The sequence below is a fragment of the Tinamus guttatus genome, unplaced genomic scaffold (assembly GCF_059628265.1).
Source record: "Tinamus guttatus ecotype Peru unplaced genomic scaffold, ASM5962826v1 Tinamus_guttatus_pri_ptg000663l, whole genome shotgun sequence".
Lineage (NCBI taxonomy): Eukaryota > Metazoa > Chordata > Aves > Tinamiformes > Tinamidae > Tinamus > Tinamus guttatus.
Window position 1 is genome coordinate 14,407 of NW_028289197.1, and position 24,361 is coordinate 38,767.

At 51.7% G+C, this 24,361-nt stretch overlaps 1 protein-coding gene across 1 annotated transcript in view; it reads right to left on the bottom strand.

The window, feature by feature from the left end:
* Positions 1 to 1,495: 1,495 nt before the first annotated feature.
* Positions 1,496 to 24,361, bottom strand: part of LOC148591956 (ATPase family AAA domain-containing protein 2-like) — a 37,827-nt gene continuing 14,961 nt past the window's right edge. Inside the window, exons 2-6 of the mRNA XM_088536397.1 lie at positions 7,000 to 7,182; positions 6,325 to 6,510; positions 3,187 to 3,322; positions 2,843 to 3,039; positions 1,496 to 1,684 (exon numbers count right to left, since the gene is read on the bottom strand). Of these exons, the coding sequence (XP_088392523.1) occupies positions 1,496 to 1,684; positions 2,843 to 3,039; positions 3,187 to 3,322; positions 6,325 to 6,510; positions 7,000 to 7,182 (891 nt within the window). The remainder of the gene's footprint in view (positions 1,685 to 2,842; positions 3,040 to 3,186; positions 3,323 to 6,324; positions 6,511 to 6,999; positions 7,183 to 24,361) is intronic.

Genomic DNA, 24,361 nt, shown 5'->3' on the forward strand with positions numbered 1-24,361 from the left:
TTTCTCCTCTTTGTTTCACCACTGGAAGTGCAATTGTTCCTTTTGTGTTTTCTTTTGGACGGAACTGCAATAAGATATTAGAAAAAAACAACCCAAAATATAAGCAAAGCAGCTCCTCCTTTAAAACCTGCTCTTCTTATCTTCCTCGTATGTCAAGTAAAACAATCAAAGAACTGAAAGTACTGACAAATCTCACTACACATGTAGGTCTAAAGAAAAGGTTGCAAGTTCATGTGGTCCATTTGCTGTTAGATTTTTAAATTCACTCAAGACTTTAAACTAGATTTGAAGCTTTTAAGCCCAGAAAATTCCTACTTTAGCCTTGCTTTGCAGTCCTATTGTCTGCCTATTGGGTAAAGTTGCTTACTGTCTCATTACATGAACTAATAGAGATGAATAGCAAAAAAGCCTTTGGAGAAAAGCTCTTCTTCAAATCTCTTATAAAACCAGTAAAGATCAAAAGCTGAGTGAATGCTGGGAAGAGGTAAAAAGAGACCATTTCAAGAAAGTAACTGAAGGATAAAGAAAATTCTCAGTAAAGTTTTACGATTCAGATAACCTGTTTAAAACTGTTTTTGTCCTTATGCCTTCCACAAAGGAAAACAAAAAACCCCACCCTTCTTTCTATTTACAGAATATTGCACAAAACAGACGGGTGAAATCCTTGGCAAAGTATCCACCGGCAGAAACCTTGTCACAAGAAGGATATCAATGGCATTAGCAATATCACCCAGAAAGCCTCTTGGTGGGGAGAAAAAAAGAAAAAAAAAATCTAAAAAGAAAAAGCAACTTGCCATTAGGCAGTGGTGTAGGGCAGGCTCCAGGCATCACTGGCATCTCTATTCTTTCGTTACACTTGTTATCTTGTTTATTACATGCAGAAACAGAGGGCTGCTGTGGCATCACCTCGTAGTGAGATGGCACATCCTGTGAAGAGCTGCAGCCTTGCAATGAAGAACGGACAGCAAAAAAGTTGGTCTCACGTTTCTACTTTCAAATACTGAGGCAAGCCTTCAAATCCCGAGGGTTGGAATACATACCTCTTTTCTCACGAGACTCTCTAATTTCTTCACAAAGTTGTTCCAAGTCTTTATCCATTTCCTCCTTCACTATGGCATGGGCAACATCTCTCAGAGCACAAGCTTTGTCTCTAATGAGACGATCTGAAATTTGACAGTCAGAACTGAGTGTTTGCCACTAGCTAAGTGAAATCCTTCATTTGGATCATATGGAAAAGATGAACTCTTTTCCCAAAGAGGTTTTGCAAGCTATTTCAGTGAATAGTTTTGGCAGAAGAACATAAAAGTTAATAATCAAGGCAGAGGCACTACATCTTCATTAGCACCGATTGCACATAATTTCATCTCTAAATAATTTAACACTACACCAATTTTTAAAGCGGCAAGAAATGCTCTCTGTGGATGTTTCAAGGGAGCTAATCCCAAGGCCATTGTAAAGAGACAACTCTTCTCAATCTATGCATTTTAAAGGTTGTCTAAATGAGGGATAAAGAGCTATCCTCACCTCCAGCTTCTCTATCTGGCTTGTATTCTAAGGCACTGCTACAGATTAGATCAAGATCTTTCAGAAAATCTCCTGCAGTTATATATTGGTGCAAGTCAATTTTAGAGAGAATTGTTGAAAGGTCCATTGGCTGTTTAATAACTGTGATATAATCAGGTGCCTACAAATTAAATAGATGGGTTCAGAGGTTGTATTAGACTTACACAGTATCTACCCACATTATTTTAATAAATTCAAATAAATGACTTCTTAAAAACCCTGAATATTTGTGACATTATGAGCAGATAGTGGAATTAACCACTTAGCTGCTTGAAAAAGGAAGGGCTCTTCCAAAGGGCTTTGAAGAGACACACTGGAAGGGAGAAGAAAGGCAGCAGGAAGCTGGGGAGTGTGTGTGGGACAGCGAAGGGAACAGACATGCAGAGCAGGATTTGCTTCCTTCAGCTTCAGAACATCGCAGTAAATACACTGGATTGAGCCACCCGAGCCAGGCTCTGCTCTGGGCAGCAGGAAATCCGCTGCCAGAATTGCCCTTTGGAAGCAGCTGCTCTAGGCATCTCCCTTAGGAGGAGATACCTGGAGCAGAGCTAATTATGTCCTTACTGGGAGCGTGAGAGGAGCCTCAAGGCTAGTTTAGGTGAGGAGACCTCTATTTGTTTAGACTATTCACATGTCAAGAGCCTGGAAGGGAAAGACGAGGGATGCCCAGAGGAACAGGGCCCTTGCTGATACACAGCTGTATTAAAATTGCAACTAACTCTGAAGTATATGCCCCCATCTTAACAGGCTAATTCAGTAAATTAAATGAGAAAAAGAGGGACTTGGAAGTTTTGGGGGAAGATGAAACCACATGTCATTTATGGCTGATCCTGTACTGGGGAGCCAGAGACAAAATGGCAGGCGGAATCTTCAATTGTTTTTCAAACATCTGCTCTTCTCCAGTTCCCAGAGGAACCACTGACAGCCAACAAACACGTGGCGAGAGCTTTAGGCTTTATTCCAACAGCCCCAAAGAAATCTGACTGTTTATTTCAGAGTTGTAGCATACCTACATATCAAAGTCTTTCCCCAGGCAAACTCTGGTGGTAGCTGGTCTGACTTTCTAGGAGGAAACCAGGGCTTTCAGTGACTACTTAAAAAAAGGACATTGAAGAGCCTCAGGGAGTCAGCAAAATAAAATACAAAACACTTTTTGCTCCTCCAAAAAGAAATCCTTTTAGTGCAGTGCTAAAGATAAGCCTTTCGCTAGAGCACACCAACACTGGGCACTTAAAACTACACCCAGACAGTACAGTATTACAGACCCAGAGCAGTTTACCTCATCTGCATCAACAGGGTTTGTGAAGGCCTTGAAACGTCCATCAGTAGCAAGTCTGAGAGTAACATCCCTTAAGAAAACGCTAAGTGCACCAAGGGCCTCCTCCTCCTGCTCCTCTGCCCCTTGTGTTTCTCCCCGTGGTGGTTCCCGAGGTTCAGGCGGCGGCGCCACCGGCAGCACTTCCAGGGCCTGCCGAGCTTAAGGGAACCAGAAAAGTTTATTCCATCCGCAGCACTCAAATAGGAGCACACACAGAGTTACTGATAGGAAACCCACTACCAAAACAAATACTGTAAGGGTGTTAACATACAGTTAGCAAATTTTTATCTATAGAATAGGCTCACCTGCTTTCTTTCTAGATGCAGGAGGTTTAGCAGCTTGACTTAATTTTAAGTCCTCAAAAAAGTTGCTTCTCTCTTCCTTAGCAGGCAATGGGGTATCGAAAACGTCTCCATAATCTTCAATAAACAACTCCTGTATCTATGGCATGAGAAGGAAAGACATTTCAGGTACAAGATCACTACGTCAAAAAGAGGATTTTTTTAAATTAAGCTTAATAATGATCTGAAAAATAATATAAATGCTATCTTCCTGGTGATCAAAGGCTAGATTTCTTTAGGTCAGGGTGGCAAATATCTTCTTTGAGGAAAAGCTCTAGAATTTAAGCTCAGGGAATGGACGAGCACACGATGCACTGACAGAGTGATGACATCCCCCACCTTTCAGGTTTCCTGCTGAAGTGGAAGCGAGTCCCTTGACTCACAAAACAACCAAGACAAACGTTCTCAGCGCTGCTTTGTGTCTAAGCAAATCTACATGATTCAGAAGGGTGCCCTCGTAATAAAAGGATCCATTGGCTTGAGGGAGGACAGTATTATAGAATCATAGAATCATAGAATGCTTAGGGTTGGAAGGGACCTCTAGAGATCATCTAGTCCAACCCCCCTGCATACGCAGGGACACCTAGAGCACGTGGCACAGGACTGCATCCAAGTGGGTTTTGAAGATCTCCAGAGAAGGAGACTCCACAACCTCTCTGGGCAGCCTGTTCCAGTGCTCTGGCACCCTCACTGTTAAGAAATTTTTCCTTAAGTTCCTATGAAATTTTTGGTGCTTCAGTTTCTGGCCATTTCCTCTAGTCCTATCAGTGGCCACCACTGAAAAGAGACCAGCATCGTCCTCTGCACTCCCTCCCTTGAGGTACTTATAGACACTGAGTAGATCCCCTCTCAGCCTTCTCTTCTCCAGCTGAACAGGCCCAGCTCCCTCAGCCTCTCCTCATAGGGCAGATGTTCCAGGCCCCTGATCATCCTTGTAGCCCTGCGCTGGACTCTCTCCAGCAGCTCCACATCCCTCTTGTCCTGTGGAGCCCAGAACTGGACACAGTACTCCAGATGCGGCCTCACCAGGGCTGAGTAGAGGGGCAGGATCACCTCCCTCGACCTGCTGGAGACGCTCTTCTTAATGCACCCCAGGATCCCATTGGCCTTCTTGGCCACGAGGGCACACTGCTGCCTCATGGTCAACTTGTCGTCCACCATGACACCCAGGTCTTTCTCTGCAGAGCTGCTCTCCACAAGGTCGGTCCCCAGCCTGTACTGGTGTCTGGGGTTATTCCTCCCCAGGTGTAGGACCTTGCACTTGGCCTTGTTGAATTGCATGAGGTTTTTCACCGCCCAGTTGTCCAGTCTGTCCAGGTCCCTCTGGATGGCAGCACAGCCCTCTGGGGTATCAGCTACTCCTCCCAGTTTGGTATCATCAGCAAACTTGCTGAGGGAGCACTCTGTGCCTTCATCCAGGTCATTGATGAATAAATTGAACAGGACTGGACCAAGGACTGACCCCTGGGGGACCCCACTAGCCACAGGCCTCCAACTAGACTCTGCACCGCTGATCACCACTCTCTGGGCCCTGCCATCCAGCCAGTTCCTAATCCATCTCACTGTCCACTCATCTATCCCACACTTCCGGAGCTTGCCCAGGAGGATGTTGTGAGGGACGGTGTCAAAAGCCTTGGTGAAGTCGAGATAGACGACATCCACCGCTCTCCCCTCGTCTATCCAGCCGGTCATTCCATCATAGAAGGCTATCAGGTTAGTCAGGCAAGATTTTCCCTTGGTGAATCCATGCTGACTACTCTTGAGCACCTTCTTGTCCTCCATGTGCCTGGAGACAACAGCCAGTATGAGCCGTTCCATCACTTTTCCGGGGACGGAGGTGAGGCTGACTGGCCTGTAGTTGCCTGGGTCCTCCTTCTTGCCTTTTTTGAAGACTGGCGTGACATTGGCCTTCTTCCAGTCCTCCGGCACCTCCCCCATTCTCCAGGATCTTTCAAAGATGATGGAGAGCGGCTTAGCTATGGCATCTGCCAGCTCCCGCAGCACTCTGGGGTGCATCCCATCAGGGCCCATGGATTTGTGGGTATCGAGGTTCCTTAGGTGCTCTCTGACCCAATCTTCCTCTACCCAGGGCAAGTCTTCCTCTCCACCCGCTTCTTCTCTTGTCTCTAGGGCCTGGGGCTCTAAAGGGCTGCCCTTGGTAAACACCGAAGTGAAGAAGGCATTGAGCAACTCTGCTTTTTCTGTGTTATTTGTAACCAAGGTGCCCATCCCGTCCTCCAGCGGACCCACGTTTTCCCTGATCTTCCTTTTGCTGTTAATGTATTTGAAGAAATTTTTTTTGTTATTTTGAACGTCCCTTGCCAGCTTGCCTTCCAGACGTGCCTTAGCTTTCCTTGTCACATCTCTGCACTCCCTGACCACGTTCCTGTATTTCTCCCAGGGGGCCTGTCCTTTTTTCCACATTCTGTATACCGCTGCCTTCTGCTTGAGCATTGCCACAAGCTCCCGGCTCATCCACGCAGGTCGCCTGCCCCCTCTGCCTCCCTTCCTACACACAGGGATGCACTGCTGCTGGGCGTGGAGGAAGTGCCGCTTGAAAACTAACCAGCTCTCTTGGGCCCCCCTTCCTTCTAGAGCACTAGCCCATGGGATTCTACCGAGGAGGTCTCTGAAGAGGCTAAAGTTGGCCCTCCTGAAGTCCATCGTCGCAAGGCTACTTACAGCCCTGCCTCCTCCTCGTTGAATCCTGAACTCCACCAACTCATGGTCACTGCAGCCGAGGCTACCCCCCACCTTCACATCTCCTACTAGGCCCTCCCTATTTGATAGCACGAGGTCCAGTAGCCCACCTCTCCTCGTCGGCTCCTCCACAACCTGCGTCAAAAAGTTATCGTCGACGCTCTGCAGGAACCTCCAGGACTGCTTATGCCTGGCTGTGTTGTCCTCCCAGTTGATGTCGGGGTAGTTGAAGTCCCCCATGAGAACCAGGGCCTGTGACCGTGAGGCAACATCCAGCTGCCTATAGAAGGCCTCATCAACCTCCTCGTCTTGGCCAGGTGGCCTGTAGCAGACACCCATTACTTAAAGGATTCGTAAAATGAAACTGAATAAAAGAATTGGGAAAAGTGTTGATAGAAATACCTCATCTTGGAGATCCATGTACGATACGTTTGCTGTTGCAAGCCACAAATCCGGAGCAAATGCTGGAATGTTCTCTAATAACATTGTAAAGGTAGTTTTCAACGCAACGCGAGCTGTTTCCCACCATACATCGATCCGTGGAATATAAATTATACTTGGTGCTGTCCTCTGAGCTTCTCGGATAAACTAGTAGAATGAAAGCTTTGGTAAGAGCAATGAACCAGGGAGCACAGGCTGCTCATAAATAACTACGCATCAAACTGGCCTAATAAAATAGAAGTGCATACAGGCAAAGTACAAAAAAAAAAAAAAAAAAAAAAAAAAAAAAAAAAAAAACCAAAAAGCTCCACACACCTCACCATGCAAAACTTATTAATAGTAGAGTAAAATTTCTGATTTGACTCAAAAATTGATAGAGCTACACAGACAGAGATCCAGATTGCTGCCTGATTGCAAGACTGCTTACATGTAAGTTAACTTCTAAAGAGCCGCACGACTCAATAGAACATCTGTGCTTACGTGTCCATCTCTCATCAAAGGTCAAAATGTTATAATATAGTAGCAAAGTACAGTAAAAGCAGACCACCTCCATTAACAATTTCACTTAACTCACGTGAGCAGTTTACAGACAGTGAATCTCATGAGATTAAAGAAAGAAGGAAAAAAAAAAAATACCTGTGCACCTATTTCCTCTGGTGATGAGGCACTAGCAAACAGAACTGGCAGGTCCAGGGTATAAACTGGAAACTTTTCCAGGGCGTGCATGACTGCAGGCGCCAAGTGGGGGCTTTGCCCACGGTCTGGCTCTCCAGAGAGCAAGAGCCTTGGCCTGTGACACGTTGGCTGGTGAGAAGCATTCTGGAACAAAAGTAGAAAACAGCAAGTTTAAAACACATAGTGATGATTAAAGACATCAATGTTAATTTGCTCTGTTTCAAGTTTCTCTTGAGAGAAGACACAAGCAGCATAATCTCTTTCCAAAGACACAACAAGCTGAAGATTCTGAACCTAAAAGGGGACAGGCATTTACCTCTCGAAGTCAAGGAAGATTTTCTTCTTTCGACAAGTCTTTTCAGGAAAAGTCTCCTCATCTTCAAAGGCTGAAAGTGACTCCTCATCACTCCAGATGAAATTGCTTTGTAAAGTAGCGTTCATATCATCTGCAAGACAAGAAGGGTTTAACTTGCCTGGATAGTCTGCATGTCTCTCACTCTAATACAGCTTCCAAAGCAGCCCCCAAACCCACTTATCTTCTCTTTCTCCCTTGGATGGGCTCACACTAAATGCGATTTTTGAAGACTTGATCCTACCACAGGTCTAAAGAGATTGCACAAGGCTCTACAAAGCTCACCTAAGTCTTATGTTTTGCAGAAGTTTTATTTCTTTATTGGCAAAAAGTCCCTTTTTTTGCCCCAAGGACAAAGAAATGTGATTATCAGCAACAACAACTGCACTTGCTAGACACCCACACAACCCACGAGGCCATGTGTGTCTGGAATCTGTGTCCCACAGTAAAAGTATGGGAATTAAGTGAATGTGATGGCCACCAACTGGCCTTTGTCTCAAGACTCCTAAGCCAGGGTGTGTAGATCAACACATCTTCTGCACAAAGATCCTCCAGGATCACTCAGGGAGGAGAAGGTAGAAGCGGAGAACAGAGAGGGGAAGCAATTATGGATCACTTAGCATCTCTGCTTGCATTTGTTGTGGCTTTCTGCCTGCTCTACCAATAAAAATGAACCTAGCAAGTCTCCAGGTAGAAAAGCTAGCAGGATGTTGCCAGGAAGTCTGATGCATGTGATCTCACACATCGCACAGTGTGATCCACAAATGCTTCAATTCATATGAGGTGAAATGATGATAGCTAAAACAACAAGTAGTTTTAACCAGCTGTACATGTTATGGTCCTGCCTTGCTGCTGCTCCTTCTTTAGGACAAGTTCTGCATGGGGAAATACTCTCTGCAGGACTCGTAAAATTCTCTGAAAAGTCTTATTAAGCAGTGGTTTAAAAATGGGTGATAATGCTTGTCCAGGCAAAGCCGCAGACCTCTGTGAAGCTGGTACAATTCTTTCCATAGCCATGAAAAAATCTTTTGCTGTTATTTTAATTGAAGAGACATCAAGCTGCAGTTTCTCAGGGCTTCTGTGTATCTGAGGGTAGCAGTGCTGCAAAGCACGGAGGGCGGCTTCAGCACACGCGGACTTGATATCAGCACCACAGTATCCTAATAAAACAGAACATCAAATGGAGCATTATGTCAGGCTGTGGCAACACAGAAATGTCAAGGTGCCAAAGTGCAACATGCAAAGACTTTGCATGCAGGTTAAAACAGTCTAATAGGAAATGTGAAAAGTGTTGCTGCACTCCAGAGGTTTTGTTAGCCACCCTGCACGCTTACAAACCAGCCAGACTTTTCTCCTGAACCTTCTAAGCAAAACTTTTCTCCTGAGGAAGTTGCCCCAAAAGCCACTTGCTGTTTGGAGAGACAGAAAGTAAAGCAGTAAGTGGATGGAAGTGTCTCACTCTGATGGCTTTGAGGACACGCAGCTGGCTCCCTGGCTAGTTGTGCAGCGAGGTGCAAGAGCCTGGTTCCCCCCTGCCGTGCGCCACGAGCTGAAACTCCTGCAGACTCAGTCACATGCAGGAACTCGCTTCATTTTTGAACTTACCAGCAGCTTTTTCAGCCAGCTCATCAAGGAACGTGTCACGTGGTGTAGGGGTCCAGTTTCGTGTGTGAAGCTTGAAAATCTCTTTTCTAGCCTAGAAGCAAAGTGCTTGCATTATAGCTTGTCTTGAGTCAAAAGGCAGAGGCAGAACCCCTAGTATTAATAGATTAAGGCAAGTGATACTCCCTTTTTAAAGCACCACACACCAGGTCTTCTATCATGCCAAGGCCTTTGCTTACATTTTGAACCTGCATATACTCTAGATTTTATGCATTTTAAATAAATCATTTTTACTACTTAGAAAAAAAAACTCAACAATGCCCAAATGTTTGAAGCACAAAAAAATATATTGATGCCTCAGTGTAATATCCTCCCCTAGGCAGCTGAATTAGAGTTTTGTAAAGGTGTGTTACCTTGGGGGCTGAATTTTGAATTTCTCAAAGACTTCCGGATAAAGCAGCGGAAAAATCAGCATCTCTTTTAACACTGCAACGTGCTCAGAAAGACCACCCACACCAAACCAGACCTAAAGATCAAGTCAACAGAATAAGTTTACACCTTAAAGAAAGCTGCAGCCTACAGAAGGTTCCATCAGAAACCCTGGAAAAATCCCTCTAACACAATGAGTTAAAATCACTTACGGCCCTGTCCATTTGCATGGCACCGGCATCAGCCAGACTTGCTCTCATGCTTGTTCGAGCCTCGTGAACCCCCTTACAAATCGTCTTTCCAAACGTTAATGGGAAGACACTTGATTGGAATTAAAAAGAAAGTCTCCTCCTAACTGAAGGGAAAGCTGGAAGACTTTTATTTTTAAGCGTTGGAAAGCAAATGTGTGTAACAAAAGACAGGCATTTCAGAAACATCTGCCTGAAAACATATTTGCTAAACACTTAATACAACAAATGATATTAAAAGATATTAAGTAGCAAAAATGCTTTTTCTGTATTTTTAACTTCATGCTAGAGTGGGTTTCGTTCTAAATAAGCTAAAGAAGCAGGCCAAAAAAAATCCCCATGGCAGCTGGCCATTATTATCATTATTATTATCATTATTATTTATTTCTTTTTCTAATTATTTCTTTTTAATTTTTATTATTTTTGTTCTTCTTTCAGGGGTGTCCCGCAGCCCTCGGTGCGAGTGATGTTGAGGGCAAGAAAGCGTGCGCGTGGGTGCAGGGGAAGAACCACACACCTGGGGGGAAATCCGGGCTCCTTTTATGTCCCCGTTCTTTCTACATTCCTGTGTCGCAGCTTAAGTGTCGTGTGTTCTTTCCCAGGCAGCTCAGGCCCAAAAATCAGCCCCAGTGGCCACTGGGGATTATTATTAATAATAATAATAATATTAATATTATTTCTTATTATTTCCTCTTATTATTATTTCCTCTTATTATTTCTTCTTCTTATTATTTCTTCTTCTTCTTTTTATTATTATTATTTTACTTTTTCTATCCACCCCAAATCCCTCCCGGTCCCCCTCTTCCCGCCCGTGTTTCCAGGGCGACAGTAAAGGCCGTTGCGCAACCGGCTCCGCTGTGTCCATGGCGACCGCGGGGGGGGGCAACCGCCTCCCGGTGCCGCGCGTTTCCGCCCCGCCCCGGCATGGAGGGGAGGGACGCACTGCGCATGCGCGCACGCCCCCCCACCCCGGGAGGACTCCCTCCCTCCCCCGCCCCGGCCGCGGCTACCGAGAGGCCCTGTGTGCAGTGGGCAGGAGCGGCAGTCCCCACCCCCGCGCACGCGCAGTGCCCTTCCGCCATGAGGTGCCGCCAGCGCAGCCACGAGCGGAGAAGCGGCCGCGAAAGACGGCCGAAAAACGGGCGAAAAACGGCCAAAAGTACGAGGATAAGGAAAGCTGACGAGGCCCCGCCAGGGGGCGAGGGTCCCCGCCGCGGCATTTTGGCGGAAAAGAACCATCCCGACCTAGTAAAGTTGTGGTGTGTGGGGGGGCGCGGACCCAGGGCCGGGCCGGTGGGAAAAGCAGTGGGACGGTAACGTGGGGGCGAGGGAGTGCGTGTGTCTGCAGAGATGGAAGCCGCGGGGTCGGGGGAAGTTTCGATACAATCCCAAGAGCGAGATTAAAACACAAATGGGTCAAATGTGAAAAAAGCTTTTAAGTTTTATTCTCATACGCGCAATAGGCCAGGGCGGAAAAGAAGGGAAAAGGAAGGAAAAGAGAAGCAAGCGGGAGAGATGCAGCAGGATTGTAGTTGCCACCACCCCCAGTGCAGCTGAGTGTCACTGGCGGCGCCTGGGTGCGGGCACAGGTGCCTGGGTGCAGGCGCTGTCCCGCAGCCCTCGGTGCAAGGGATGTTGAGGGCCAGAAAGCGTGCGAGTGGGTGCAGGGGATGAACCACACACCTGGGAGGGAAATAGCACACAGCGGCGGAGGGGGAAATCCGTGCTGCTTTTATGTGTCCGTTCTTGCAGAGTCTGTCCCTTTCTGCGTGCTCTGGTGCTCCTCTTCCTCCAGCTCCAGTGCCAGCGTCGCTCCGTAGATGCTGCAGAGCATCATTTGGGCCTGGTGCTGATGGAGATAGAACACCTGGAGCTGATGCCACAGTCCTCCCAGAAGCAGGATCCCAAGGTGAAAAAGTCGTAAATCGTATGGAGATAAGAGATCCCAGTCTTCCCGGAGACGGGATGCGGAGGCCAAGGAGTCGTAAATTGTATGGAGATATCCCAGTCCTTGCAGAGACGGGATGTCAAGTGTCTAGAGATAAGACACGTGGAGCTGATCGATGGGAGGCCTGGGTCAAGAAGTCCTAAAGGGTAGAGCAACAACGTGGAGCCCACCACGATGCAGGGCTCAAAGCAGAGCCCCGAGCGGAGCCCGGCCTGTGGGCAGGCAGGCGGCAGCCGTGCCAGGGCGCTGCCTGAGGAGCCCTCCTTGGCAGCCAGCAAGGCCGAGGCCGCACGGTGCTCTCTGCCCCCGGGCTCATCCGTGCCAGGAGGAGCCCAGCACAGCAGCAGCCTTCCTCACGGCGGCCCCCTGGCCCCTGCCGCTGCTGTCACCCCCCGGCAATACGGAACATTCCAGAGGGGCAGTTATCGCCACGGGAACACCGATGCTCCCCAGGGCTCCGTGGAGCAGTGGCCCCAGCGCTGGCCACGCAGCAGCAAGGCCAGGTGAGCAGCAGGTCTGCGCAGCACCAGGGCCACTCGTGGTGCCCACAGGGTGCGGGGCAGCTGCGGGGCTCCGGGGCAGCCTGCGCGACGCCTCCCAAGGGAGGCCCCAAAGCCCCGCGCCCCCCTCGGCGCTCGCACCGCTGCCCTGGCCCTGTTCTCTGCTCCGCTTGGCCCTGGGCTCCCCGCGTCCCTGCCAGAGGGGCTGCCGGGGGAAGGAGGCTGCTGCGGGCAGGCCCGGCACTGCCTGCTCCGGGCCCCACCGCTCGGCACAGAGAGACCCCTGGCACAGAGAGCCCTGCTCCCGGTGCTGCGAATGCCAACGGCTCCTTGGCCCTTGCAGGCCACGGGCCCCTTCACCCTGGCTGCTGCCAGCAAGCGCTGCGCCCACAGACGCCGTCATGAACGTGGTATGGAAATGTTTCTTTTTTGATTTTTCAAGTAGTGTTTTTTGTTGCTTATGTTCTTGTTAATGTTCTTGTTATCGTTAAGGAGATTGTTCTCATTTGTATTCTTGTTGTTCTCTTTCATCTTCTTTTTATGCTTTTGGTTTCAATCTATATTGTGAGGTCACGAGAGGCCCATTGTGAGGTCCTCCATTGTGAGGTCACTAGAGGCCCTTTGTGAGGTCTTCTATTGTGATGTCATCCATTGTGAGCTCACGGGATGCTCCTTGTGAAGTCACGAGAGGCCCATTGTGACATCGGCTGTTGTGACGTCGGCCGTTGTGAGGTCACGAGAGGGCCATTGTGAGGCCGGCCATTGTGAAGTGCTTCTATCCTTTTCATTAGATATGGAATTTAACTTTCCCAGTAGTATAATCCTGTATTTCCTCTGTCTGGTCAAATAAAACCTTTAAAAAGGAAGTGTAATAGCATATACAGTGTACAGTGCTATGCTACATCTGCAGCTAACACTCTACAAAGGAACCGTGATTACATTAACTTTAATGTCAGCACTCTAGAAGCAGAGTGACTTTTCCAGAGAAGGTCACCCGCTCTTATAAAAATCCTACCTCTTTCCCGACCTGTCTTGGGATCTCTCTTTCTATTGATTGCTGAGATCTTATCTGCACGCTTGCGCATTTGCAGTGATAAACTACTCTTGATAAACTAATGCAGAGATTCTTTTCTCCCTTCTCTCCCCATCCTCTTTCTTTATGGACGCAGTCCCCAGACCTGACAGCAGATGAGGACAAAAGCAATGAGGAAGCGGAAGAAGGTGAGTAACAGCAACCCCGAAGGATCTCCAGGATCTCCGTTGAGGCTGGCTTCTAGATGAGGGTCGCACTTGGTCAACCCTTGCCCTTCTATTGCACTTAGCCCCCAAAGTTCGGAATTCACTGGCTGAAGTCAGCTGAAGATGTTGAGAGAATAGATTGTTAAATGAAACGTGGGAGTTTGGCAGGTTTCACTGGTTTTCAGTGGTTTCACTTGGAACAAAATTACAGAGCTGAGTAAATTTTTGTTACAATGCAAAAACTGAAAGGGAAGGATATTAAAAGTGAATGCATTATAAGAACCTTCCTATGTAAATAAACACTAGTAAGATCAATTTTATAGCAGTGGAATAAGAACTTCATTCACAACACAAGTATTCCCACAAGTATTCTCCAAGGGTGGTGGAAATTTCATCTTTAGAAAATGTGAAGCTGCACTGAAATGCCACCATATGCATCTTACACCATGCTTCCTGAATTGCTTTTTAGCGATTTTTTGAATGGACAAACTGTTTACAGACTTACTAGGACTTGGGTATTCACTTCAAAACTTACTGAAAATTGTGACTGGGGATTAAAGAGGCAAACAGACTGCCCGATGCCTCTCATCACATAGGCACAACCAAGCTGTCTGTCCTTTCAGCCTTCATTCCCAAGTTAAGTTTCTGATCTTGGGGGGAAAAAAAAAAAAAGTTTGGAAAGCTCAGTTAAGTTATAGCCTATAAAATGCACTGTAGAATGCCTCCGTGTGTTTGTCAGTGTGACGTGACTCGAACTTTGATTCCTCATGACCTGTATTTTTTTCTTAAAATCTCCTCACTTTACAAAGAATGTCCTGTATCGCGTAGTTTAGTCAGCTGTGAAAGGCAAATGTAGCATGTAAGCATTTTCTTAAGTCGACTTAAAGCCCATTTTAGAATATTCACTGATTAAAAGCCACTTCCAGAGTTACCTTTTTAGGGTTTTGAAGCCTTCTAATTTCTAAACCACATTTCCTGGTGGCTGCTTTCTGTGTATTTGTTGCTGTGCCTGCATTGCACGTCATCTTAAGTAGTCTTGTGCCCCTGGAGGAGCTGCTGTTGAAGCACACAGCAATCCTTATTGCCTCCTTTTGCTGGTAACTGGAATTCTTCGTTTGGGATGCTGAACACTTCATTTTGTGAGCAGGCTAGAAAGTTGCCTTCGTAGCTTCCTGCGTAGGTCCAAATTCCTTTTTTTTTCAAGTAGAGCAGAAAGATTGGATCTTTTGTGTATATGCAGTGCCTTGATAAAGTTTCTATACAGGTACAAAGTACGTGCATGTCAGGTGCTCTGCATATTTGTGACTGATTTTCTTGGTTCTTTTAAGCAGGGAAACTTGATGTATGCTTCCAAGAAGAATGAAGCTGCTGAAAAAGCTTATGCAACTCAGGTGATAGGTTAATTCTGGCTTTAAATTATCTTTACTGCTCACAGAAGTGAGCTAACTACTGGATAATTTCCATGTGTGCATAATTCTCTATTGCCATTGGGGTTACAAGCCAGAGGGATGGATGTCAGGGCAGGGCTGGGCTGAGCTCAGGACAGATGCTCAGAAAAACAAAGGAACACATTCACAACATGCTCACAACCAAACACAAATAAAAGGCAACAGATGCCACAGACAGGTGGGAAGTCATAGAATCATAGAAGTCAAGTAAATGAGCAGTATTATTCAGCATGGGAAACAGTGCTCTTGCTACAGCAATAGTGGGGCAGTTTTCCTGGTTTTCTGCAGCACAGCAAGAATTTTCAGGAAGGGAGATGTGCATGAGAGCTCCTCTGAAGTGTATCCTCCTGCTGTAGTTACAGAATCATCATCATCGTCAGAAGCAGCTGATGTTCGTGATGCTGAGGAAGGTGAGGATCCTCGGAAGTGTTACGGCCTCAGGCAGAGGAAAACTGTCATATGCTACCAAGCTCCTTTGGAAAGTAGGTTATGTGCACAGGTACTCTCCAGGGATAAATTATTGCATATAAATGAGATACAATTTCTTGAATATATTTATATACACACACTCAACTTTGATTTAAACTTCTTCTGCAAGTGCATTTTGCTGCATTTATTGCATGCATGTAACCTGTGTAGATTGCATTTCTTTGCCACTTCAGCTGCTCATTGCCATTTCTGTCAATGTCCCATTACAAATGGGCTGCTAAAGGGTCACTTCAGAAGCTCTACTTTTTATAAATCTGTTTCTACTTGTATTTTAGACTTTTTTGTTTCATTGCACTGTTTTATCAAAAACTTAACCTTTAAGTTTTGTTATTTCCATATCCAAACTTACTGATTTTAATTTAAAGGTCTCCACTGAGAAGTATAAAAAGATATATGTACATATCCTTGAAAGAAAAGTCATAAACCCAACATGGTACTCTTACCCTCTTGTCACTTTGTGTCCTGAAAAAAGCTACTGTGTGTGTTTCCCTTGTACTATGCATTGAGAAAAGACACTTGAAACTGCTTTCTGGAGTTATAAACAGGTGAAACATCACTTTCTGCTATTTTATTTCATTTTATAGAATCATCATCGTCAGAAGAAGCTGAGGTTTGTGATGCTGAGGGAGGTGAGGATCCTCGGAAGTGTCACGAATTCAGGCAGAGGAAAACTGTCGTATGCTACAAAGTTCCTTTGGAAAGTAGGTTATAAGCACTGTAGAGTAATTGATGGGCCAATGGTCTTCAGCCAAAGGCTGAAGGGTTGGTATAAATACCCAAACAGGGTTGGGTATCTATATAACCTTCACACATCTTAACCCACCAATCCTGGAGCGTCAGCATCCCAGTGACCAATCCTGGATCTCCTCTGCTTCACCAGCAGTTCCTCAGTCCTAGTTTTGCAATCTTCAACAGGTTCCCTTCATGAAACTTTTATCCTATACATTCCCACACCCAAAGTCTTGTGTGCCTTCTGTGCCCTTGGCCCCTCGAGGCCCTGCTGTGTTCCTAATGTCCTGCGTTCTTCATGCCACGCATGTCCTCGGTTCTCTATGTTTCCCTCCCCTGTCCTCTGTATCCCTAATCCCACATGCCCCCTGTGTCCCTGATCCCATCTGTGCCCAATCTCCCATGTGTCCCTCATCCCCCAGGTGTCCACCCAATATCCCGTGGCCCCCAATGCCTTGTGTCCCCCCGCGTCCCTGCACTGTCCCCGACCAAGGTGACGCACCTGCAGCACGAGGAGGCAGCGCAGACAGCCCGGCCACTCGGCACGGCGGGTGCCCAGCAGCAGCCGCCGCAGGAAACAAGGCAACAGGGGGCTGTGCCCCCCTGTGCACCCACCACCACCACCTCCACCGCCTGGAGCACCTCTGTCCTGTGCTGGCAGCTCTGGGGCAACGAGGGCACCACTCAGGACACGCAGGGGACGCTTGGGTTCCCCTTTGGGCCCAGAGCAGGGTCACGGGGGAACCCAGCGGTTCTCATGTTGGGTTGGGAGTGGGCACCCAAAGTGGCTCCCACTGTGTGTGGGGGGGTACCAGGTTGGGGGGGACCCACTGGGGATCCCATGGAGCGTTGGGGCATGTTGGGGTGGGTGGGGTCACCCAATGGGGTCATGGGGACCATGGGCACCCAAAACATGGCACTGGGGGGACCTGGGGACCACGAGCACCCCAACGATGACATGGAGGAGACATGGGCAATATGGGCACCCCAGGCCTGGCACAGAGGAGACATGGAAACTACTGAGGGTGACTGGAGTAATCCTGGGGACCCAGCAGTGACACTCACTGGTGCTGGATGCGGGTGAGGACGTCCGAGAGCTCGGCCTGCAGCTTGACAGCAGCCACCAGTGGCTTCTTCTGCTCCTGCAGCAGGTCCCCAACAAGCTGGGGACAGACAGGGGTGGTTGTGCAGAGGGGTCAGCACGTGCCCGGCAGGGTCCCCGTGTCCCCCCGCTCCCAGCAGGACCTGGGGGTGCCCCGACGCTCACCTGGCCCTGCCTCTCGGCCGTCTCTACCACAACGATGCTCTCGGGAAGGGCTGTCTCACACCCAGAGCGGCTTGAGCTGCTCAGGGAGCACCTGGCGGGAGCCCTGTGGGGGCCCCAACACGCTCAGCATCCACGGAGGCACCCAGGGGCACGAGGACAACCAGGAAGCCAGTGCTGGTGGCTCCCAGGGTGTCCCCACACTGTGCCCACACTGGTGTCACCACCCCAGGGACCACCATAATGCCCATGGCTGGGACGGGGAAAACTCGGGCTGTCCCTGTCTTGTCACAGACCCACTGCCCCCATCCCTGCTGTGACGTTCTGCATCCCTGGCGTGTCTCCTTCCCCGGCAAGTCACTGAATGTCCTGCGTGTCTCTAACTTGCCATGTCTCCTTGATGCACCATATGTCCACCCAATGCTTCATATGTCCCCCGATGTTCTCTGTGACCCACCAATGTCTCACATGTCCCTGATACTCCATGTGTCCCCAGTGCCCCATGTTCCCCCTATCTCCCATGTGTCCCTAATGTCCTGTGTCCCTAATGCTCCACATGTCCCTCATGCTCTGGCTGTCCCCTGATGTCCTGTGTCCCCCTGATTCCCCATGTGTCTGCCCATGCCCTGGGTGTCCCTAATGTGCTATGTACCTGGCGGCAAACGTGTTCCCAAGCTCCGTTTGGCCCCAGATATCCTGTGAACCCCTGATGTTCTGTCCCCCTGACGGCCCATGTGCCCCACATCATCCTTGTGCACCCAGCGTCTCAATGTGTTCCTTATGACCCAAATTCTCCCAATTCCCTATGTATCCCTAATATGCTCTGTGCCTCATGTCCTCCATATCCCCAATGCTCTGTACATCCCATCATGTCCTCTGTCCTGACAATGCTCCATGTGTCCACACGTGTCTTGTGTCCTCTTATGTCCTGTACTCTCCATTAGCTCTTGTGTCTCTCAATGCCCTGCATGTTCCCAGATCTCCTATGTCTCCTCCTGTTCCCCATGTTTCTCCAATGCCCTATGTGTCCCCAAAGGCTTGTGTGCCTTCTATGCCCTTGTCCCCTCGAGGTCCTGATGTGTTCCTAATGTTCTGTACTCCTCATGCCACGCAGTTCTCTAGGTTTCCCTCCCTGCCCTCTGTCTCCCTGATCCCACATGTCCCCAGTCCCCTCTGTGTCCCTGACCATGTGCTCCCAATCTCCCATGTGTCCCTCATGCCCCGTTTGTCCACCCAATATCCCGTGGCCCCCAATGCCTTGTGTCCCCCCGTGTCCCTGCACTGTCCCCGACCAAGGTGACGCACCTGCAGCACGAGGAGGCAGCGCAGACAGCCCGGCCACTCGGCACGGCGGGTACCCAGCAGCAGCCGCCGCAGGAAACAAGGGAACAGGGGGCTGTGCCCCCCTGTGCACCCACCACCACCACCTCCACCGCCTGGAGCAGCTCTGTCCTGCGCTGGCAGCTCTGGGGCAACGAGGGCACCACTCAGGACACGCAGGGGCCTGAGATGACCCCTGTCCTGAGATGCAAAATCCATCCAACCCCACAGATCCCTTCTTGCTTCCTCGACAGGGACCCCCAAGCCCTCTTGGGAACCCAGTTTCCTCCCTTTCTCCCGCACTCCAAAATCCCTCATCCACTCGGGGACCCCAAATCCCACTTTAGGGACCCCAAATTCCTCCTGCAACCCCAATGTCCCCACACCTCAGCAGCCAAGGACCCCAACTCAATCCATATCCCCCTCTCTACCCCAAACCCCAGCCTGGTTGCCTGGCACCCTCCACCCCAGCTTGCCCCTTACCTGGCTGATGTCAGCTCCTCTTGGCTGCTTTTCACTTGGGTCTTCATCTTTTTGGGGATTCCTCCAGAATCCATGAGCTTTTTATGGTCCTCCTCCTGCAGCCTGTGCAGGGAAAGGTCATTGGGGGGGTTAGGGCAGTCAGTTGGGGCACCCCAATATGGGGGGGAAATTACGCATCCGCATTTGGGGAGAAAAGGGAGCTGGGGGCTCCCAAACCTGGGGTGCTGAGTCCAGAATACCCCAATATTATGGGTGAAATTCTCTAGGGCACCCCAATATTGTTTGTTTGTTTTGAGGGAGAAATATTGGGTAGGGTCTCAAAAAACTAGGAGCGACTCCAATATGTGTGGGGGGGGGAATTTGGGGCACCCACATACTTGGCAAAAGGGTCAGGGCGCCCCAACTTTTGAGTGAAGGCAGCTGGGAGCATCCCCAATACTGGGGGATTCCAGGGGACCCCAATACTGGCAACCAGGGGTGCTTTGGGCACCCCAATGTTGGGGGGATCTGGGGCACCCCAGTATTTTGGGTGAAGGGAGCTGTGGGCACCTGCACTACAGGGAGGGGTCTGGGAGATGTGGGGGGCACCTCAGTATTGGCCGTGCAAGTAGCTGGGGCCCAACAATACCTGGGCTGAAGGGAGTCTGGGGCACCCCCAATACTGGGGAGGGCTCTGGGACACCCCAATATCCAGTGTAAATGGAGCAGGGGGCAGATCCATATTAGGAGGAGCCTGGCAGAAGTTGGGGACACCCTAACACTAGGGGTGTACAGAGTGGGGGGGGATCACCAATCCTGGGGGGGGCGGGTCTGTGGCACCCCACAACTGAGGGGAAAGGGACCTGGGGGGCACCCTCCAAACTGGAGGGCTCTGCAGTAACCCAGGACAGGGCTGAAAAGAGTTGAGGGAACCACCAGGACTGGGGGGGGTCTGGCAACAATATTGGGGTCTCTGGGGACTCCTAATATTAGGGATGAAGGTTTCTGGTGGCATCCCATTACAGAGGTGGCCCAGGGTAGCCCAAAATTGTGGATGAAGGGATTTGGGAGCAACCCAAACCTGAGTGGGAAGTGGGGCAATTCCCTCCCATATCAGGAGATGGAACCTGGGGAACTCCATTATGGGAGGGTCTCACCCTTCTATTGGGTTAAAGGGAGCTGGGGGAACCCCGATACTGGGGGAGTCTGAGCTACCCCAATATGGGGGGAAGGCATTAGAGGGCAGCCCAGCACTTAGAAGATCCTGGGGCACCCCAGTACTGGGGGGAGGCAGATGGGAGGCACCTCAATAGTGAGGGGAGTCTGGGGTACCCCAGAATGTTGGATAAAGGGGAACCTCATATTGGGGGGGAGATGAGCATCCCAATATCCATATTAAAAGGTGCTGGGGGTCCTAGGGCACCCAATATTAGATGTGAAGGGATTGGGGCACCTCAGTATTGGGGGTGGAGGGATTTGGGGACACTGCAATCCTGGGGAGGAACTGGGACACCCCAATATTGGCTGAAAATGTAGCTTGGGGCACCCCAATCCTGGGCAGGGTCTGGGAAAGGTTGGGGAGAACAAAACACTGTGGGGGTGAAGGGAGGTGGATTCACCCCAATACCAGGGGTGTCTGGGAGAGGTTGGGGACACCTCAATATTGGGAGTAGAGGGAGCTGGGGGGTGTTTGGGACCATCTGCAGAGCCCCATTTTCCACAGGGACACTGGGGGACCAGGGCCACCCATGGGTGCCTGGGGGGACACCCTACCTCACCCAACACTTTGAAGTGTCTCAGCAAGGCCAACAATTTCTGCTTGATGTTGGGCTGTTGTTGCGGAGAGCGGGTAGGTCAGGGCAGAGGCAGGGGCAGCCTGGGGACCCAGCAACACTAGGGACATCCTGGGGACAACTCTAGGACCTGGCACCCTGGCACGTGGGGGAGCATCCTGGGTACTGCCCCCAGTTCCTCCTGCGGCACCCACAACACCCAAGGCTGCAGCAGGACCCTCCGGGCACCCTGTCACCTCCACCCTGGAGAGGCACCTGCTCACCTGGGTCCAAGCAGAGCCTGGGAGCGTCCTCCTCCTCTTCTTCACTTTCTGCAGCTCCTCTTTCTTGTAGAAAAGGTCCTGGGGGACAGTGTGACAGGGTGGCACCATCGGGGGCACCTGTGGGTGCCGTGCAGGCAGTGGGACACCTGTCAAGCACCCACCTGCCGTGCAGAGCATCGTCGCTGCCCTCCTGCTCCAAGCAGATGCTCTCCTCCTCTGAACAGTTGTCCACGTCAGCAGAGTCATCTGGGGGCACCCACGGGTGAGCACCTGGCTGGGCTGCCCACCCTGGGGATGCTCCCGTGCCCCTTTTCGGCGGGTGCTGCCCCTGCTGGGGGAGCTGCCCCGTGCCCTTGGCCGTCCCCATTCCTTGCTCTTCCCCTCTGACTCCAGCGGTGTCAGCGGGGACTCGGGGCACCCGTGGGTGCCTCGGGGGCCTCACCTGGCATCCTGCTCTTGTCCTTGTTGTCCATGCGCCACTTGACACTTCATCCGAAGCTCGGTGAGGGGCACTGCCACGTTCTGTGTGAGCACCTGCAAACCTTGGGCGCTGGGCACCCAGGAGCTCCACGCTCGCCTCCGGCCTCCCGCATGCACCACGGACCTGGGTGTCTGCGAGCTCGCTGCTCACTCTGGACACCCGCAGGCACCGAGGACATCGGGGTGCCCCCCAGCAGGCGCCCACACGCACCCGAGGGCCCAGGCGTCCGGGCGCCTGCATGAACCCAAGGGCCCAGGCTTGCAGGTACCGGCCTGCAGGCACACTGGGGACAGGCACCCCCACGCACCCAGGTGTCCCGGCACCCACACGCACCCCAGCACCCAGGCACCGGGGCACCTGCCTGAGGGCACCCGAGGGGCGCACGCGCTGGGGCAGCCGGCAGCACCCGCCGGCACGTGGGCACCCAGGGGTGCAGGGCACTCGGGGGACACGGCCCCGCAGGGACAATGTGGGCACCCCTGCCCTGAAGGCTGCAGGGGCTCGGGCACCAGCTCTGGGCATCCAGGCTGCACGGGGGAGGCTGCTGTGGGTGAAGGGGCCAGGGGAAGGGCGGCTGGAGGGTCCCGGGCGCCTGTGGCAGGAGGGATCGGGGGCTGTTGCGGGGAGCGAGGGGCGCTGGGGGCAGGAGCTGTGCGGGTGAAGGGTGCTGGGGTGAGGGCCAGGCGGGGAAGGGTCCTGGGCACCGGAGTCTGTGGGTGAAGGGGGCTGGGGGCAGCTCAAGGGGGAGGGGTCCTGGACGGGGGCTGGGAGGGAAGTGTCCTGGGGGTGGGGGGTCCTGGCAACAGGGCCCTGCGGCTGCTGGGGGGAGGATCAGGCTGGGGAAAGGGAACCCAAGGGTCAAGGGTCCTGGGGGTGGGGGCACAAGGGGGATGGCTCATAGGGCCTATGGATCAACCGAGCAGATGGGGACCCCCTGGCTGAAGTGTTCAGGGGGTCGGGGCCCTATGGAAGAAGGGTCCAGGGAGCCGGGACCCACGGGGAAAGTGCTCGGGAGGTGGGGGCCCATGGGGGAAGGGGCCGCCAGGTTGGGCTCCACGGGTAAAGGGTCCAGGGAAGCGGGGACCATGGGTAAAGGGTCCAGGGAAGCGGGGTCCACGGATAAAGGGTATAGGGAAGTGGGGTCCACGGATAAAGGGTCTAGGGAAGGGGGGTCCATGGATAAAGGGTCCAGGGAAGGGGGGTCCACGGGCAAAGTGTTCGGGATGTGGAGGTCCGTGAGTGAAGGGCCCAGGGTAGGGGGACCTACGGATGAAGGACCCAGGGGATGGGGCCCCATGGATGAAGTGTTCAGGGCCTGGGGCCCTATGAATAAAAGGTGGAGGGCCTTGGGGTCTTCGTGTCCTGTATCCACAAGGTGGGGGCCCATGGGGGAAGGGTCCAGAGGTTTGGGCCCTTTGGAAGGGTTCAGGGAACCGGGACCCAGGGGTGAAGGCTTCAGGAGGAGGGGGTCTATGAATGAAGGGTTCAGGGAACCGGGGCCCAGGGGTGAAGGCTTCAGGAGGCGGGGGTCTATGAATGAAGGGGTCAGGGAACCGGGACCCAGGGGTGAAGGCTTCAGGAGGCGGGGGTCTATGAATGAAGGGTTCAGGGAACCGGGACCCAGGGGTGAAGGCTTCAGGAGGCGGGGGTCTACGAATGAAGGGTTCAGGGAACCGGGGCCCAGGGGTGAAGGCTTCAGGAGGCGGGGGTCTACGAATGAAGGGTTCAGGGAACCGGGACCCAGGGGTGAAGGCTTCAGGAGGCGGGGGTCTACGAATGAAGGGTTCAGGGAACCGGGGCCCAGGGGTGAAGGCTTCAGGAGGAGGGGGTCTACGAATGAAGGGTTCAGGGAACCGGGACCCAGGGGTGACGGGCTCCATAGGTGGGGGTCGATGGATAAAGGGATGTGGAGGTGGGAGCCCATGGGGGAAGGGTCCAGGTGATGGGGCCCTATGGGAGAAGCGTGCAGGGGATCGGGGCCCATGGGGAAAGTGCTCGGGAGGTGGGGGTTGATGGGAGAAGGGGTCGGGAGGTGGAGGCCCACGGGTGAAGGGTTCAGGGGAGGGGACCCTTCCGAGGACGGGTGCAGGGGAGAAGGGTCCAGGGACGACGGGTTCGAGAGTTGGGGGTCTACGAATGAAGGGGTCAGGGAACCAGGCACCACGGACCATGGGTTCAGGGAAACGGGACCCACGGGGGAAGTATTTGGGAGGTGGAGGCCCACGGGGTAAGGGTGCTGATGGGGGGGGACCCTTAGTGATGGGTACGGGAGTTTTGCGCCTGTGAGAATTGGGTCCTGCAGGTTGGGGAATACAAGTTCTGGGGTCTGGGGTCTGGGGTCCACAGGGGATGGTTACTGGGGGTGGGGGTCCATGGGTGAAGGGTCCAGGGCAGGGGGCACTACGGAAGGAGGAGCCAGGGAAGCAGGACCCATGGGAGAAGGGTTTGACAGTTGGGAGCCCATGGGGGAAGGGGCCGGGAGGTGGGGGTCCAGAAATGAAGGGTGCCGGGTACCAGGGCCCACGGGTGATGGGTTGCATAGGTGGGAGTGGATGGGCTCCTGGGAATGGGGGTCCATGTGTGACGCGGTCCTTGGGGGGCCGTCCCATGGATGAAGGGTCCCCTGGGCCTAGCCGTGGGCCTGAAGCAGCCTGATGTTTAGAGCAGGCGGCTGAGGGATCCTGGGGACTTGTTCCCACAGGTGAAGGGTCACTGGGACCTTGGCCTGGGGTGGGGGGTCTTGTGGGTGGGGGTTC